Genomic DNA, 19,562 nt, shown 5'->3' with positions numbered 1-19,562 from the left:
TCTTATCTGCCTAATCGTAGCCTGAGAATCAATTGCTGTGGCATATTTTCCTGATTCCATACCATTACCTCTGGTGTCCTCCAAAGATCTATCCTTGGCCCTCTCCTGATTCTTATCTACATGCTTCCCCTCAGCAGCATCATCCGAAAACACAGCACTAGTTTCCACATGTATGCTGATGACACCCAGCTCAATCTCGCCACCACCTTTCTTGATCCGCCCACTGTCTTCAACTTATTAGATTGCTTGTCCGACATCCACTAGATGAGCAGAAATTTCCTCCAACTATAAATATTGGGAAAAACAAAGCCATTGTCTTCTGTTCCCCCCACTAACTCCATTCCTTATCCACCAACTTGATCCCTCTCCTTGGTGACTTCTTTGGCCTCCTTGTCTCGAGAGACAATGGGTAAGCGCCTGGAGGTGGTCAGTGGTTTGTGGAGCAGCGCCTGGAGTGGCTATAAAGGCCAATTCTAGAGTGACAGACTCTTCCACAGGTGCTGCAGAAAAATTTGTTTGTCGGGTCTGTTACACAGTTGGCTCTCCCCTTGCGCTTCTGTCTTTTTTCCTGCCAACTGCTAAGTCTCTTCGACTCGCCACACTTTAGCCCCGCCTTTATGGCTGCCCGCCAGTTTTGGCGATCGCTGGCAATTGACTCCCACGACTTGTGATCAATGTCACAGGACTTCATGTCGCGTTTGCAGATGTCTTTAAAGCGGTGACTTGGTGACTACCTGAGGCTAAACCAGACCGTTTGCAACCTTGTGTCATAGTTGACCCTGAGGTGAGCTTCCAACCACAAGCACATGCCATCACCTATTTCCACCTCTGTAACATTGCTCTCCTTCATCCCTGCCTCAGCTCATCTGCTGCTGAAACCTTCATTCATGACTTTGTAACCTCTAGGCTTGGCTATTTCAATTTACTCCTGGCAATCCTCCTATGTTCTACCCTCTGTAAACTTGAGGTCATCCAAAATTCTGCCACCCATGACCTAACTTGCACCAAGTGTCGTTTACACATCACTCCTGTGCTTGCTGACCTACATTGGCTTCTGGTTCAGAAAGGCCAGGATTTTAAAATTCTCAATCTTTCATATCCCACCCTATCTCTGTAATCTCTTCCATCCCCTGCACTCCTCTAATTCTAACCTCATGAGCACCCCGGATACGACCATTGGTGGCCACGCCTTCAGCTGCCAAGGCCCTAAACTCTGGAATTCCCTCCCTAAACCTCTCTGGTTCTCTTCCTCTCTTTCATCCTTTCAGATGATCCTTAAAACCTATCTCTTAGATCAAGCTTTTGGTCATCTGCCCTAATATCTCCTATTGTGGTTCAATGTCAAATTTTGCTTTATAACACTCCTGTGAAGCAATTTAGGGTGTTTCATTATGTTAAAGGTGTGGTATAAATACAAGTTGTTATTGCACAACCTGACATGTTATTACATAAGCTGATGTCATTGCGCAAGCTGACATGTCCTTGCAGAAATAAAAACAAGAAATGCTGGAAATACTCAGCAGGGCTGGCAGCATCTGTGGAGAGAGAAGCAGAGTTAACATTTCAAGTCAGTGACCCTTCATCAGAACTGGCAAATATTAGAAATGTAATAGGTTTTAAGCAAGTAAAGCAGGGGTGGGGCAAGAGATAAACAAGAGAGTAGATGTTGATAGGACAGGGTCACAGAGAATAACTGACCAGAAGGTCATAGAGCAAAGGCAAACAATATGTTAATGGTGTTGTGAAAGACAAAGCGTTAGTGCAGATAGGACGTTAATTGACAGAAAAATGAACAGCTCTGACCCCAAGCACAAACATGAAAAAAAAGTGGGTAGGCACTGTAGAAACAAGCTAAACAAACTAAAATAAAATGAACAAATAAAAAAGAAAAAATAACTAAAAATAAAAAGGGGGCCTGTCATGCTCTGAAATTATTGATTATTGAACTCAATGTTCAATCCGGCAGGCTGTAGCGTGCCTAATCGGTAAATGAGGTGCTGTTCCCCGAGCTTGCGTTGATGTTCACTGGACCACTGCAGCAATCCCAGGACAGAGATGTGGGCATGAGAGCAGGGGGGAGTGTTGAAATGGCAAGCAACCGGAAGCTCAGGGTCATGCTTTCGGACTGAGCGGAGGTGTTCTGCAAAGCGTTCACCCAATCTGCATTTGGTCTCCCCAATGTAGAGGAGACCACATTGTGAGCAGTGCATACAGTATACTAAATTGAAAGAAGTACAAGTAAATTGCTGCTTCACCTGAAATGAGTGTTTGGGGCCTTGGATAGTGAGAAGAGAGGAGGTAAATGGGCAGGTATTACACCTCCTGCGATTGCAGTGGAAGGTGCCATGGGAAGAGGGTGGGGTGGTGGGGGTAATGGAGGAGTGGACCAGGGTGTCGCGGAGAGAACGATCCCTTCAGAATGCTGACAGTGGAGGGGAGGGGAAGATGTGTTTGGTCGTGGCATCACGCTGGACATGATGGAAATGGCAGAGAATGATCCTTTGGATGTGGAGGCTGGTGGGGTGGGAAATGAGGACAAAGGGAACCCTGTCGCGGTTCTGGGAGGGACGGGAGGGGGTGAGGGCAGAGGTGTGGGAAATAGGCCGGACATGGTTGAGGGTCCTGTCAACTACAGTGGGGGGGGGAATCCTCGGTTAAGGTAAAAGGAAGACATATCAGAAGCGCTGTCGTGGAAGGTTGCATCATCAGAGCAGATGCATCAGAGATGGAGAAACTGGGAGAATGGAATGGAGTCCTTACAGGAGGCAGGGTGTTAAGAAGTGTAGTTGTAACTGTGGGAGTCGGTGGGCTTTTAATGACTATTAGTAAATAGCCTATCCCCAGGTATGGAGACAGAGACGTGTTGGACCATGTAAAGGTGAGAGGAGGGTGGAAATTGGAAGCAAAGTTGATAAAGTTTTCTAGTTACGGGTGGGAGCAGGAAACAGCACTGATACAGTCATCAATGTACTGGAAAAAGAGTTGGGGGAGGGGGCCTGAGTAGAACTGGAACAAGGAATGTTCGACATATCCCACAAAAAGACAGGCATAACTCGGACTCATGCGGGTACCCATAGCAACACCTTTTACTTGAAACATGACACGATGGAGTAAATTTTAACTTGCAGGAGCAAATAGTTTGGAAGTGGGGGGGGTGGTTAAAATTAAGATAATTGACAGCGTTTTAGGAAGCTGGTTCCAATCCACCAACTTCTGCATTTAACTGCGGTGTGTTAGGCTGCATGCGAGCAACCTCTCAGGAGAAGCAGGTTGTCAATTTCAATATGATAATCGCTAACTTAAGGCGGTACCAACATTTGAATGTAACTGGGTGCATGGATTTTCTGGGCTTCCTGAAATGTGCCAGTGAAAGCAAGGCCTGAACAGAGGCAATTGAGGGGACTGAAGACAGGGCAGGGAAATATACCAATTAGTACTGAAACCTCACAGTTGATTTCTTGCCTGATTGTGTGAAAGGCGTTGTTCACAGTACTTGTGCTGGGAAATTACTTTCACAACTTTGTATGTTTGTACATCTGATCTCCACTTTGGGACTGTGATCTATCAGATCAGCATGGATGTTGCTTAGATGAGGGCCAGGATAACCAGCAGCATCAACCATGCCAGCAGCAGGAGCAGTACCAACAGGAGCAGCAACAGCCTGCTCCTACAGATGTGCTGCTCCACAGGAGAGAGGGGATGAGCAGAGGTTCAGGTCGCAGAAGGCCATACCCACAATACAGAGTGTACAGGATCAGCTTCCTGGACATGTCAGAACGCCAAAGTCTCAGGAGGCTCAAGTTTTCAGATCAGGTGCTGGCAAACATTTGCAGCCTCCTGGAACAAGACCTGTTGCCAGTTGGATCTGGTGGCCATGCTTTACCAGTGGCTGTCAAAGTCACCACTGCCCTCAACTTCTTTGCCTCTGGCTCCTTCCTGGGCTCTGCTGGAGACATTTGCAGGATGTCACAGTTGGTGGCCCACAAATGCATTATACAGGTGACTAATGGCTTATTTGCCAGAGCAGACAATTATGTCAACTTTGCCACCAATAATGGCAGTCAGAGTGAGAGGGCGCTCAGGTTTGTGGCTCTGGCTGGCTTCCCACAGATGCAAGCTGACATCGATGGCACACACTCTGTGTCAATTTAAGGCACTCCAGAACACGAAGGAGTATTCTTGAACCACAAGGGCTTCCACTCCATCAATGTGCAGCTGGTGTGCAACCACAAAAAGATGTTTATGCAGATGTGCACAGGATTCCCAGGCAGCTTCCATGATGCTTTCTTTCTCTGCTGATCCACCCTCCCTGATCTCATCTCACCTTGAAGCAGGCTTATTGACTGGCTACTTGGAGACAAGGGATATCCATTTAAAACATGCCGGATGACACCCATGAGGAATGTAACCCAGGAGGCTCAGGAGTGATATAGTGGAAGCCATCTGACAATCAGATGTGTCATTGAGCAAGCCATTGCATTGGCATGCTGAAAATGTGCTTTAGGTGCTTGGACAAATCTGGAGGCACCCTTCAATACGCACCAGCCAGAGTCTCCAGAATGATCGTGGTGTGCTGCACATTGCACAATATTGCACAACAGCAAGATTTGGACCTGCAGGAGGAGCAAGACACAGAGCACAAAGTCTCTTCAGATGATTCTGAAGAGGAGGAGGAGGAAGAATGTGATGTGGCCAAGGCACCAACATCAGACATTGTTGCAAGTCTCATTTCAGTTCCACCAGTGCAGCCATCTGCCAGCCACATGTAAAAACCACTCCGCCCCGCCAACAACAACAACATTTATATAGCGCCTTTAACATAATAAAGCGTCCCAAGGTACTTCACAGGAGCATTATAAAACAAAATAGCACACCAAGCCATGTAAGAAGATATTAGGTCAGATGACCAAAAACTTGGTCAAAGAGGTAGGTTTAGGGGAGTGCCTTAAAGGAGGAAAGTGAGGTAGAGAGTTGCAGGGAGGGTATTTCAGATCTTAGGGTTTCAGCAACAGATGAGCTGAGGCAGGGGTGAAGTCAGATGATGTTATGGAGGTGCAAATAGGCGGTCTTAGTGATCGTGCAAATATAAGGTTGGAAGCTCATCTCTGGGTCAAATGTGACACCAAAGTTGCAAACAGACTGGATTAATCTCAGACTGTTGCCAAGGAGAGGGATGGAGTCAGTAGCCAGGGAATGAAGTTTAGAGTGGGGAACGAAAACAATGGCTTCAGTCTTTCCAACATTTAATTGGAGGCAATCTGTGCTAATCCAGTACTGGATGTTGGATAAATAGCCTGATGGTTAAGCAACAGTGGAGGAGTTCCAATAGGTGGTGACGTACAGCTGGGTATTGTACATGTGAAAAGCTGTGCTATTGGATGATGTTACTGAGGGGCAGCATGTAAATGAGCAATAGGAGGGGGCCAAGGATAGATCTTTGTGGGGCACCAGAGGTAACAGTGCAGGAACAGGAAGAGAAACCATTGCAAGTGATTCTCTGGCTCCGAATAGATAGTTAGATAAGAATGGAACCATGTGAAAGCGGCTGGACAACAGTGGAGAAGTGTTGGAGGTGGATGGTGTGGTCAACCATGTCAAAGGCTGCAGGCAGGTGAAGAAGGACAAGGAGAGAAAGTTCATTTTTGTCATAATCACATAGGGTGTCATTTGTGACTTTGATAAGAGCTGTTTCGGTACTGTGGCAGGGTGGAAACCTGATGGAAGGATTCAAACGTGGAGTTCCGGGAAAGATGGGAATGGATTTGGGAGGCAGCAACATATGTTTTGTGAAAGGTAGGTCGTGCCTCACAAACCTTATTGAGTTTTTCGAGAAGGTGACCAAACAGGTGGATGAGGGTAAAGCCGTGGATGTGGTGTATATGGATTTCAGTAAGGCGTTTGATAAGGTTCCCCACGGTAGGCTATTGCAGAAAATACGGAAGTATGGGGTTGAAGGTGATTTAGAGCTTTGGATCAGAAATTGGCTAGCTGAAAGAAGACAGAGGGTGGTGGTTGATGGCAAATGTTCATCCTGGAGTTTAGTTACTAGTGGTGTACCGCAAGGTTCTGTTTTGGGGCCACTGCTGTTTGTCATTTTTATAAATGACCTGGATGAGGGTGTAGAAGGGTGGGTTAGTAAATTTGCGGATGACACGAAGGTCGGTGGAGTTGTGGATAGTGTTGAAGGGTGTTGTAGGGTACAGAGGGACATAGATAGGCTGCAGAGCTGGGCTGAGAGATGGCAAATGGAGTTTAATGCGGAGAAGTGTGAGGTGATTCACTTTGGAATTAGTAACAGCAATGCAGAGTACTGGGCTAATGGGAAGATTCTTGGTAGTGTAGATGAGCAGAGAGATCTTGGTGTCCAGGTACATAAATCCCTGAAAGTTGCTACCCAGGTTAATAGGGCTGTTAAGAAGGCATATGGTGTGTTAGCTTTTATTAGTAGGGGGATCGAGTTTCGGAGCCACGAGGTCATGATGCAGCTGTACAAAACTCTGGTGAGGCCGCACCTTGAGTATTGCGTGCAGTTCTGGTCACCGCATTATAGGAAGGATGTGGAAGCTTTGGAAAGGGTGCAGAGGAGATTTACTAGGATGTTGCCTGGTATGGAGGGAAGGTCTTACGAGGAAAGGCTGAGGGACTTGGCGTTGTTTTCGTTAGAGAGAAGGAGGAGGAGAGGTGACTTAATAGAGACATACAAGATAATCAGAGGGTTAGATAGGGTGGATAGTGAGAGTCTTTTTCCTCGGATGATGATGGCAAACACGAGGGGACATAGCTTTAAGTTGAGGGGTGAAAGATATAGGACCGATGTCAGAGGTAGTTTCTTTACGCAGAGAGTAGTAGGGGCATGGAACGCCCTGCCTGCAACAGTAGTAGACTCGCCAACTTTAAGGGCATTTAAGTGGTCATTGGATAGACATTTGGATGAAAATGGAATAGTGTAGGTCAGATGGTTTCACAGGTCGGCGCAACATCGAGGGCCGAAGGGCCTGTACTGCGCTGTAATGTTCTAATTCTAATTCTAATTCTAATTCAAGACTTTGGAGAGGAAAAGGAGGTTGGAGACAGGGCTGTAGTTTGCAAGGATGGTGGGGTCAAGGGTTTTTTTTGAGGAGAGGGATGACGATGGCAGATTTAAAGGAAAGAGGGACAACACCTGAAGAGAGATGAATTTAACAATATCGGCTAACATTGGGACCAGGAGGGTAAGTTGGGTGATCAGCAGTTTAATAGGAATAGAATCGAGGGAGCAAGAGATGGGTATCATGGACAAGATGATCTCAGAGAGGACATGAGGGGAGATAGAAGAGAAGCTAGAGGAAGTTGCGAGTTTAGGGTTAGGGCAGTGGAGAATTAAAGGAAGTTTGGCCAGGTGGGCTAGGGGAAGAGACAGGTAGAGCAGTCTTTGGCAGGGCTCTCATGGATTCCAAAAATCAGAGGATGTCAGCCAATAGCATCTGAGCAGTCAAAGCAGAGATCTTAGCAGCCTGCCTCTACCTCTGCTGAAGTCACAGGGATTGCACCATGTAGCAGGGCTAGGAAAAGGAAGAGTAAAGAATTGTAATTGCACGAGGATATACACTTGGATCTGTTACACAATGTTAGAGGCAGTTGATCAGATGGTGTCGATCTTAGTGACAAAGAAGTCAATGAGCTCTTTGCACTTATTGTTTGAGCTAAGGGTGGAGGGGACAGGAGAGAAGGGTTTACGAAGATCGTTTTCAGTAGAGAAAAGAAGCCAGGTGTTATCTTTGCACTCCAGGATGATCCTGGATTAGTGAGCTGTTTTAGCAGATGAAAGCAGGACCCAATAGTGTTTTAAGTGGTCCGGCCAGGTCTGGCGATGGATGGCTAAACTAGTTGTCTGCCATGTGCTTTTAAGTCTGCATCCCATGGATTTAACAGAGTGGAGATGAGGGCTGTACCAGGGGAACAGCCAGGGTGACAGAGAGTGATGGTTTTATTGAAGACTAGGGCATCAAATCTGGAGGTGAGGATGCAGTTGAGCAAATCAGTTGCTGCAGAAATATTGTGGCGAACAGAGGGCCAAAGGCTAGACTTTTGGGATTTTGAAAGTGTAATTGTAAGTGAATTTGGGGATACGCAACACAACAGAACACAAAGCAGTCCTGCAAACCATCAAGCATCCATTTCATTGCCTCCCCATCCTGTGTTGCTCGGTGACATTTCTTGTCTTAACATTCATCACAAGTGAAATGGCCACTTGCCAGGCAACAACATGGGAAAGTAGTGTAAACATGTGACTCAAAAATTTAACAGAAACTTAACATTCTAACATTGTGCAACAGATCCAAGTGCATACCCTCGTGCAACTACAATTCTTTACTCTTTTCCTAGCCCTGCTATATGGTGCAATCCCAGTGACTTCAGCAGAGGTAGAGGCAGGCTGCTAAGATCTCTGCTTTGACTGCTCAGATGCTATTGGCTGACATCCTCTGATTTTTGGAATTCATGAGAGCCCTGCCAAAGACTGCTCCAACTGCATCTATGCAGGGGCGGACTTGGCCATCAGGAAATGAGGGAGCATGTGGGGTACTGACTGGAGGGAGCGGGGTGGGGGACAAGGACGAGAAGTGGGAGTGCTTTGAGCCAAGTCCCTACTTCCATGTTCCTTTTCACCATCATTCCTGTCAATGCCCACCCACACTTCCTTGCTAGCAATGAGCTGGATAGCACTTTGCTGCAGATTCAATGGAGCAATGAATGGCCAAGGCTGAAGTTTAATGAATCCTATTTAAAGTGGCATTCATAGTGTGCAAGTTATCGGTGAGGGCTTGCATGCACTTGTTTGATTGCTGGTGACCATTCCATGCATGAACGAAGACATCATCGCAATGGCCTGTGACATCATGCCACTCATACTTGAGGAGGACTCCTCCAACTTATCTGCAAGTGTGCACAGTGCAGCTGGAAAGCCTGCCAATGCATTGCACGTTCTTTGCTGCTGCTGCAGATGTATCCTATTCACCAACAGCCCTTGAGGTTCAACACTCAGGTCCAACTAAGCAGAGTTGAAGTGTTCTGCATCCTCCAATGCAGACTCTCCACTGTCTCTAATATCTGCTATTACTCACTTATGTGAGTCACCAGCTGAAAACCTAATTATCTTCCTTACTGTTCCCACCAAAGCGTGAATATCTGAGTCCTGTGATGGTGCACCCTCAAAGTGAGTGACCTCCTTTGAGGAGTAGTTGTCAACTTCCTGTCTCACCTTTTTTTATTGATTCATGGGATGTGGGCGTTTATTGCCCATCCCTACTTGCCCTTGAGAAGGTGGTGGTGAGCTGCCTTCCTGAACCACTGCAGTCCATATGAGGTAGGTACACCCACTGTGCTTTTAGGAAGGGACTTCCAGGATTTTGACCCAGCGACAGTGAAGGAACGGCGATATAGTTCCAAGTCAGGATGGTGTCTGACTTGCAGGGGAACTTGCAGGTTGTGGTGTTCCCATGCATTTGCTGCCCTTGTCCTTCTAGTTGGTAGAGGTCATGGGTTTGGAAGGTGCGGTCTAAGGAGCCTTGGTGCATTGTTGCATTGCATCTTGTAGATGGTACACACTGCTGTCACTGTGCGTCAGTGGTGGAAGGATTGAATGTTTGTGGATGGGGTACCAATCAAGTGGGCTGCTTTGTGCTGGATGGTGTTCAGCTTCTTGAGTGTTGTTGGAGCTGCACCCATCCAGGCAAGTGGAGAGTATTCCACCACACTCCTGACTTGTGCCTTGTAGATGGTGGACAGGCTTTGGGGAGTCAGGAGATGAGTTACTCACCGCAGGATTCCTAGCCTCTGACTTTCTCTTGTAACCATGGTATTTATATGGCTACTCCATTTCAGTTTCTGGTCAATGGTAGCCCCTAGGATGTTGATAGTGGGGGATTCAGTGATGGTAATGCCATTGAATGTCAAGGGGAGATGGTAAGATTCTCTCTTGTTGGAGATGGTCATTGCCTGGCACTTGTGTGGCACGAATGTTACTTGCCACTTATCAGTCCAAGCCTGGATATTGTCCAGGTCTTGCTGCATTTCTGCAGGACACTTGAAGGCTGGATGGGAAATTAAAGATAAGAATTAGAACTGTCAAGTGTTACGACTTCCATAGAGACTAGTGACTCTAAAACAAAAGATATTAAAGAATCACATGACAAAATTTCACATTTTAAGACTTTTACTATAACAACTAAACTAAAAATCAGCATTAACTAAACAGTACCTAGTAGATACCCAATACACTAAATTAGAGATTTGTATTTCCCATTAACTTATTAACACACTCGAAAACCCCACACCATATTTATACGTTACACAGTGTTCTCATTCGAAAAAGGTATCCTTGCAGTTAAAAGTCCCAAGCTCCTCCCAGTTGCAATGGGTTGGATCTCCCAATCCTTCTCAAAACCAATGTCCTGGACTTCCATTCCTAAGGCAATCTCTGGTACCCCCATTGGTCTTTTCTCCTCCGCAAACCTCAACTTTTGAATTGGGTTTGAGTCTTAGCAGCTTTTTGCTGTTTCGGTCCTCTAAGAGCAGCTGTTTTTCTCTCTCTCTCAGCTGCTCGGCTCCTTACAGCCTGTCTCACCTGGAAAAGCCTAGTGAATTTATTCAGATCAATAGTCATCTGCCTATTACAATTTCTTAGAGTCCATACGTTTGACCACAGCAAAACCACATGGGTCTTCCTTTTTTTCCAGGTGTTAACAATTGCAACTTGAATTTGCATTTTTAGAGCTCCTGGGTCTCTGTTTACAATCTGAGAGTCTGGGAGAGTAAAACCCATTGTCCTTTCAGGTGTTAGAACCTTGCACCCTGCTTTCAAAAGGGTCTTTGACTTGGGTTCCTTCTTCCCATGGTAACCAAAACCCCTGGCTTATCTCAGGGCAGAATTGGTGTGAGGTCACATGTTTCCACCGAATCCATCTTACACTGCATTAAAGATCACAGTTTTTAAAACATAACCATACTACAAAGTCCAGCGTTCATAACACAAGGTAGAGGGGGAATTTTACACTATCTGCCGCGGCGGATTTGGTGGCGTGTGGGTGATATAAATAGGTGGGAAGTGTTTTTTTAGTTCCCGATGGCGGGATGTTTTAGAGGAATTACGTTGGTGGCGAGTTTGTGGTGTTCCAGGGTTCCCCCAGCATGGTGGAAGATTGCAGCTTTGCATTCATTTAAATAACATGAATACTCATTAACCTATGCATAGTTACAATTTAATCTTACCTGCCAGATTAAGCGAATGGTGAGTGATGTTCCTGCGCCACCCGGTTCACGAATGTTTCAATGTGGCGTGCAGCAATCGGATTTGTACAGTAGAGTATCAGGACTGTGCTCTTCTCTCTCTAACTCATCCGATAAACTAACGCCAGCATTGGAATGGATGTTTGCCTCCAGGCTCAGCACCAGCAAGGGTGAATCATCTCAGGATGGTGACAATGGCATGGGTGGAGCTACATGGATGAGCAGGGGAGAGTAGTCGGGGAGGGAAGGGTGTGGTTGAGCACGTACGTGGAGGAGCAGGGGAGGGTGGAGTGCAGCACCCAGGTTGTTGAATGGTTGATGTTGATAGTGATGATGCATTTTTTCGGCTTCAGGGGTGATGGGTAGATTAGATCAGCACTGTGTGAAGATATTTTGCAAGGGCCTAAAGGGTGCTGTCGACATTGGGGAGCTGTGGGGCAAATTGAAGATACTGGCTAGCAGAGGGAATGGTCACAGGGGGAAGGGATGACATGAATACATTGATGATTACACTATGCACAGTAATGGGTGGAGGCTCAATGGTGACGGAGGGAAGGGTAACGGTAACATTGTGTGGGTCAAGGGTGATGGATTCAAGCTGGAAGGTTGCAGGAGGTGGTTGGAAGGTGGGAGACTTGCCCTGAACACTATTTTCTGAAATGATAATGGGAATCATGTGGACACTCGAGAGTAAAGAGAGTGGGAGGAGGCAAGTGATAGTGGGTGTGTCTTCTACCTGGCTGCAACTGTTCATTGCCTCGATGTTTCAACTCCCTAGCAACAGAGGGCTGAATCGCCACACTCTGCTTATTTATTGTTGAGAAAAGCCAGAGTGACATGGTCTCGTACACCAATTTGTCTAGTACCATGGGAAGAAGAGCAAAGAGAGAAGCTAAGGAGGGCTGTTTTCCCTCAACTCATGATGCCTGAGCACCAGCAACAGGCAGAACAGGAAGGTGTGAGGATGCTCCGAATGATAACTTCAAGGAACGGCTTTATTAAAGACGGGCACTGGCATGTCAAAGTGACGGCTGCACTCAATTGTTTTCTCCAACGGTTCCTTCCAGGGACCCATGGGCGACATGTGGCATCCCGCAGTTTGTGACCCACAGATGTATCAAAGAGATGACCAATGCCCTCTCTCGACGTGCCAATGATTTCATCTACTTAACTGTAGTCAAGGACAGCCAGGCAGCAAGTTCTGCGTCCTTCGGTGCCATCACTGGGTTCCCTAGAGTGCAAGGGGTGATCGGCTATGCTCATGTGGCATTAGAGTTCCCTGGGGCCTGCTTTGTGAATGGCAGGTTTCCACTCTTTAAACCAACAGCTGGTTTGCGACCACAGGAGAAGAATCATGTATGTGCCATTCCCAGGGTGTTTTCATGACTCCTACATTTTGAGGAACTCCCAACTTCCAGCAGTTTTTGAGGAACCAGCCGAGTGGAAGGATCCTGGGTTACGCTTTGTGCATGGTTGATGACAACAGTGCGTCATCCCCAAAGCGCTGCTGAAGAGAGGAACAATGCTGCTCACACATCCACCAGAGTCATCGTTGAACACACAATTGGAATACTGAAAATGCGATTCCATTGCCTTGACTGGTCTGGAGGGGCTCCAGTATATGCCACAGAGGGTGTCATGAATGATGGTGTCTGCTGTGCCTTGCACAACCTTGCAGTTAGATGCGGCAACATTCTGCAGGCGGAGTAACAGGAGGAACACCAGTCCTACTCAGATGAGGATGACTGAAGAGGGTGAGGAGGCGAACAACAATGATAACAGTGCCATCATTGATATGAGGGCCATGGAGGGACATACTAGGGACATCAGGGAGAACCTAATTTCCGCACATTTCAGCCAACAATAGGCCACATCATCAAGGAACGTTGGGAAGAGAAACATAATTCCCCACAGAAATTCCATTTTGCAATCTTAACAAAGCATTGCTGCCCTTCCAAGTGATTGGCATTTGAAATTATCTATGGGCTATGATGAATGCAACTACACACCACAGGAAACAGCATTAAGTTGTGACCGTAGAAAACAGATGTAACGCATGACAGTATTGGGAAAAAGTTATTAATCAATAGGAAAGCAGCCATCATTGAAGAGGGAAGGATCAAATTCCAATGACATGGACACTGGACATTTCCTGAGATGCTTTGCAAACATCATTGCGTTCCTGCCATAGGCCTCCAAAAACTTTTGTATCCATCTGTAACCAAGCAAAACATTATCAAGAGTGGACTAAATTTTGCATGAAATAAAAATGTATTAATAAATCTTTTCAATCGTGACACTTTGTACATCTCCCGTGCCACCTTCATGATGAAAACTCATTCAATTTCCTTTTTCTCCCACTGCGCCGAGGTGATACCCCGATATGAACAGCCGAGGTGGAGGCAGTCTGCTCAGTATTATACCCCGTTGCTGTGGATGACCGTGGCGGGCATCCTCTGGGTTTCCCGTGTGCTAAAGATGCCACCGTACCCCAACTGCCCACAACTACCAATGCATCACTAAGTTAAAATCAAGCCTGAAAACACAGATAGTGGATCTGTTGGTTGTGATCATCCAAATTGCCTCAGATTCTGGATATTCCAGGGTATTGGAAAACTGCATGTATAACACCTATATTCAAGAGATCAGGAAGACAGAAAGCAGGAAACTACAGGCCAGTTAGCCAAACATCTGTCATTGGAAAATGCTGGAATCCATTGTTAAGGAACTAGTAGCAGGACATTTAGAAAACCGTAATTACAATCAAGCAGAGTCAGTATAGTTTTGTGAAAGATGATCATGTTTGACAAATTTATTAGAGTTCTTTGAGGATATAACAAGCAGGGTAGATAAAGGAAACCAGTAGATGTGTATTTGCATTTCCAAAAGACATTCAATAAGGTGCTACGCTAAATGTTACTGCACAAGAGCTTATGGTGTTGGGGGTAATATATTAGCATGCATAGAGGATTGGCTAACTAACAGAAAGCAGAGAGTCAGGATAAATGGGTCATTTTCAGATTGCCAAACAGTAACTAGTGGATGCCACAGGGATCAGTGCTGGGGCCTCCACTAATTACAATCTATAATAAAGACTTGGATGAAGGAACCGAGTGTATAGTACCCAAATTTGCTGACAATACAATGATGGATAGGAAAGCAAGTTGTGAGAGGGTCACAGAGTCTGCAAAGGGATATAGTTAGGTTAAGAAAGTGGGCAAAAATTTGGGAGATGGAATATAACCAATAGATCCACTATCTGGGAAAGTGAGAGGTTGTCCACTTTAGTGGGAAGAATAGAAAAGCAGAATTATTTAAATAGTGAGAGACTACAGAATGCTGCAATACAGAGGGATCTGGGTATCCTCATATATGAATCACAAAAAGTTAGCATGAAGGTACAGCAAGTGATTAGGAAGGCAAATGGAATATTGGCATTTATTGCAAGGGGGATAGAGTATGAAAGTAGGGTCTTGCTACAGGGTGATGTTGAGACCACACCTAGAGTATTGCATACAGTTTTGGTCTCCTTATTTAAGGAAGGATATACTTGCATTGGAGGCAGTTCAGAGAAGGTTCACCAGGTTGATTCCTGGGTTGAACAGGTTGCGTCATGAGGAAAGGTTGAACAGGTTGGACCTATACTTATTGGAGTTTGGAAGATTGAGAGGTGATCTTATTGAAACATATAAGATTCTGAGGGGGCTTGACAGGGTAGATGCTGAGAGAATGTTTTCCCTCATGGGGGAATCTAGAACTAGGGGTCACAGTTTCAAACTAAGGGGTCTCCCATTTAAGACAGAGATAAGGAGAAATTTCCTCTCTTAGAGGTTCGTTAATCTTTGGAATTCTCTACCCCAGAGAGCAGTGGATCATCAGTTGGTCATTGAATATATTCAAGGCTGAGTTCGACAGATTTTTGATTGACAAGGGAGTAAAGGGCTATGCGGGGGAAACAGGAAAGCGGAGTTAAGGCCACAATCAGATCAGCCATGATCTTAATGAATGGCAAAGCAGGGTCAAGGGGCCAAATGGCCTACACTTGCTCCTATTTCTTATGTTTTTATGTAACTAAAGGATCATAAAATCTCAACGTGCCGAACATGTAAGGATAGAATCTAATCATATCAGAAGCAATCACCATAGAATGAAGAATTAATAGACAAATCCAGAGGCTGGTTGGCCAGGTAGTTCAGTAGGACTATAACTGCAGAGAAATGTAATGGGGAAATTAAGCACTGCTGTGCATTTGGACCATATTTATACAGTATATTTCCAATCAATTAATTCTTGAACACGGGTAAAGTAGCTTTTGCATTCACAGTACGAGAATAATAGTCACAAATAATCTACGATTCTAACAAATAACATTTATGAAATGGTAACAGCTTCTGCATCCCAAAGACATTGGGATGTGGAAAGCTACAAGACTGTTGCTTTTTAGCTTTTCAAGTACTAAAACCGTAGCAGTTAATCACTCCGTGTTTTACTAAATCAGTTAGTCAATACTTGTATTTCCCTAAAACAGAATATAAAGCTTACCATAAATGTTCTATTATCAATCTCTGTTCTGTCATAGATGCTCTATAGTTTATAATTTCACATGCTTGTTCCAGGAGGCTGCAGTTGTCAGCAACGAACTGTCATGAAAACCTGAACCTCCTGAGGCACTGCTGCTCACACAATTAGAGAGAGCTGGTCATCTGCCTGTAGGCCCTGTGCTGGGTTGTCGCCTCCTTGAAGCTGGATCTCTGTGTCTATCCCTTTGCCCCATGGAGCGGCATGTGGCTGAGGAGAAAACAATTGGTGCTAATGTTGGTGATGCTCCTGCTTGTACGGTTGGTGTTGCTGGTGCTACTCCTCTTGCTCTTCATCAGAGATGCAAAGTAGAGCTGCATAAGCTACTCCCATGCCGTGGTGAAGGCTGACGATGAGTGAAGTGACTTCCAAGAAGTTGGCAATCACCGGTCAACCAGTGAAAGCACTTTGAGAATGAATGCTCTGAGCAGCAGCCTCTCACCTGGCCATGGCTTTAGCTCTTCAGTTTGACTGATCAAAACCTTTCAGCCTGTCAGTTTCACTGAAGAAGCTCTTCCCACTGTACATTTGCCTCGTTGACCCTACGGAGTTGCTGACAGCTCGGAAAATAGGTTCACTGACTGTTAAAGCCAGAATCCTTGTTGAAAACAGAACTTAATGACCAATTTGAATACTTAAATGCCTTACGCGACAGCTGCATAGGGGTTCCCCACTTTCTTTCAAACCCGCCTGGGTGAAACCTGGAAGAGGGCACGATGATATCAGGACCCGATGTCACTTTTAGGGAATTTGACTCCCCACACATGCCCAAACCCACCTCTCCTTGCCTGTAAAAATTTCGACTTTCATTTCTACTAGAGCTATGTGGATTTCCTTGCATTTTTCATCTGGTTGCTTTGTGCTGACTGCTGTTTTTAATTCCACAATTTATTGTAACTGACTATTCCTCGCAATGTGGCAAGATTTCAGCCGTTGCCTCCCACCAATGTCTTGTGTTTGGCTGGTGGTCACAAGTCATAGAATGCATTTCAGATCAAAGTATGAAGTGTAAAATGCATTTCCGATCAATGTTGTAACTCTAAAAATAGTTTTATTTCCTGAAGGCTCCAAAGAGAACAAAATTCAGTCTCTGGGCCTCTCCTATTAGCTCAGAAGATAAATACACCAGGTAATGGTACTGAATTGTGCAAATTCAGAAGATCCCAGTTTGGCTGCTTTATAGGTGCTGATTTAATGAAACATTGATGGTGCATTTTGTTTCTTTTTCTCATTTTTTTCCCCCCCAAGTGCCTTCAAAGACAGGATCAAACCTACTACTTCTTCTACTCCCCATCCTGATAGAAAATTGCTTAGCTCTTTCAAAAGGCTGCAGAAGAATCTTGGGTGTAAGCAAGCCAAGTTCAACATTCTCAAACTACTCAGAAGTTTACGTTGTCTTCTCATATGGTAACCTCTTACACCAGACAAAATGTTTCTCAGCTTGATCATTCATAAATTGATGGCTTCAACTAGAGAACAGGCAGAGACTGCAATGGGGTATTGGGACTCAACTATAAAGAAACCTCCAACAATGGGGGAGGAAGTATTTACTCCCCTTACCCCTTTGTTTTCTTCTCTCCATTGACATGATAAATATTATGTACACCCTTGTAAAGACTCCAACACGCTTAGAACTGAACCTGCAGTAGTCGCTGCTTCCTGTTCTTGTTTTAAACTGTAATATTCATGGCATCTCTTTGAATCTTGATTCTATCCATTTCTCTTCCCTAATCATCACCATTGAAACAAAAGTTTCACTTCTTTCTGACTCCCTTCCAATTTTCCTAAATCTTTCCACTCCAAAAGATGGACATGTGCTTATATTCATTTTCAAACCCATACTGCCTATTTTTGACCCTTTGAATCACTTTATTCCAGTCACTTATGGCCAAAGTAAATACGTTTTCACTTCATTAAATTGATGTTCTGTCTATGTTGCTCTCCTAATCTTTTAACTCCCCGGTGGCTCTGTGGTTCATATAGTGCAGTACTATGCTATGCATTTGCTCCTTGGTCCATTTAGGGATATTTGAGTTGCATTGCAGCAGGTACCGTGAGCCATCCTTGTAACTGAAAAACAGTGAACAGATTGTGCAAGCTGTGGATCTGGGGCTTTGGCTTAGATTACTCACATTGATATCTGCTGCTTTGCATCAGCCATTTATAGGTGTGATTTGTGCTACAGTGTGGCATCCGTGTCAATGAAAGAATAATTTACTAGCCGTCTAATGTGACCTTCTCTTTGTGCAGGTGCAGTAGTGTGTGTGACTCTGCTGGACCGACTGCAAGGTGATCAAATCAGCAGTTCCCATGAAGTCCTTGCAGAATATCAGAAGAGACCACAGAAGTTAGTTGCTTGTTACATTAAGAAAAAACTGTGCAAGTAGGCACGTTTGTCTATTCACATTGAAAAGGGCAGGTTGTTTAATTTTTTCAATTTTTTAGAACCTGTGTAGATTTAAATATTTGAAATGGGAACTTCCTTATATTTGCACATTATCTCTGTATATTTTGAAAGCCATAGAGGAAGTTCAGTGCTCGAGAAGTTGTAATGATATCTCTAGTGATGTTTGGTAAGGTAATTAGTTATATTTGCTCTGGCTAAATGTTGAAGAATAAAGAGATTTAAACCATTTCCCTGAGTGTGATGACTTTGTATAAACCAATACATTACATAGAGAAATCATACTTAAATCAAGTTTTACTTTCAAAGATTATAAATGAGATTTCCTGATTGGTGTGCCAATGGGGTGTTAACCTTTATCTCAAGGGGGCTGAAATACAAAAGTGAGGAAGGTGTGATTTACTTGTAAAGCCTGAACTCTATCTGAGTGAAATCAATGGAACTGGAAATCGGAAAAGATTATAACTGGCAGCTGAATTGATATCGTCATTGGCAGACCCCATCTGGAGTACAGCGTTCAGTTTTTAGCATTGAACCTCGGGAAGGTTATAATAGCCTTGGGCAGAAGTGTGGGGAATGCAGCATAGATTCACCAGAATGACAGTGGAGCTTAAAAGGTTAAATTTTGAGGACTGGTTGCATAAACTTGGTTTGTATTCCCTTGAGTTTCAATGGTTATGGGGTGATGAAATCAAGATGCTAAAAATGCACATTTTTACATAAAGGGTAGTGGCAAACTTGAACTCACTCCCCAAAAGGCTGTGTATGTTGTATCAATTGAAATTTTCAGGACTGATATTGATAGATTTTTGATAAGGATGTCAAGGGATTTGGAGTAAAGGTAGATGAATGGAATTGAGGCAGAAATCAACCATGACGTAATAGAATTGTGGAACAGACTCAGGCTGAAAGGCCTATTCCTGTTCCTATGCGATAATCCTATTCACTATCCTGCGTTGAGTAGATATGGGCAGTGACTGGCTTGCGATTTTCAGTGAGAAATTGACAGAGTAATGGGTTACTAACTTAATAATGTTAGTTAGGTTGCTTAACATTAGCACGTGCTATTTTCTGAATTTTGAGACCATTGATTTACATGCACTGTAAGTCCAAATACCATCTAGGATTGATTGCCACTGGAACACTCTGCAGTATCTAAAATTACTGCCTTGCTCATTGTTGCAGTGGCTATTACATCATATTAGCCTACTCCTTTTAGGATGGATGGACCCACTGAGACTAAATCTGCAAAGGCTCAAAATGTATCTGAATTTCTTCTTTCAGGGTCGAGGGTACGGTTGAAGTCTGGATCCTC

The 19,562-nt window shown here is 44.6% G+C and overlaps 1 protein-coding gene across 12 annotated transcripts in view; it reads left to right on the top strand.

Moving 5' to 3' along the window:
* LOC137383436 (uridine phosphorylase 1-like) overlaps positions 1-18,478 on the top strand; it is a 119,137-nt gene extending 100,659 nt beyond the window's left edge. For 11 of the 12 annotated variants that reach the window (XM_068056375.1, XM_068056314.1, XM_068056306.1 and 8 more), the window contains one exon: positions 18,094-18,478. In XM_068056375.1, the coding sequence (XP_067912476.1) occupies positions 18,094-18,230 (137 nt within the window). In that variant the 3' untranslated portion in view covers positions 18,231-18,478. Of the gene's footprint in view, positions 1-17,091; positions 17,190-18,093 lie in introns of all 12 variants that reach the window. The other variant, XM_068056335.1, reaches the window with a different exon arrangement.
* Positions 18,479-19,562: the final 1,084 nt, after the last annotated feature.

The sequence above is a fragment of the Heterodontus francisci genome, chromosome 2, assembly GCF_036365525.1.
Source record: "Heterodontus francisci isolate sHetFra1 chromosome 2, sHetFra1.hap1, whole genome shotgun sequence".
NCBI classification, from domain to species: Eukaryota; Metazoa; Chordata; class Chondrichthyes; order Heterodontiformes; family Heterodontidae; genus Heterodontus; species Heterodontus francisci.
The sequence above is the reverse complement of the archived record's forward strand: the minus strand, read 5'-3'. Positions and strand labels throughout refer to the sequence as shown.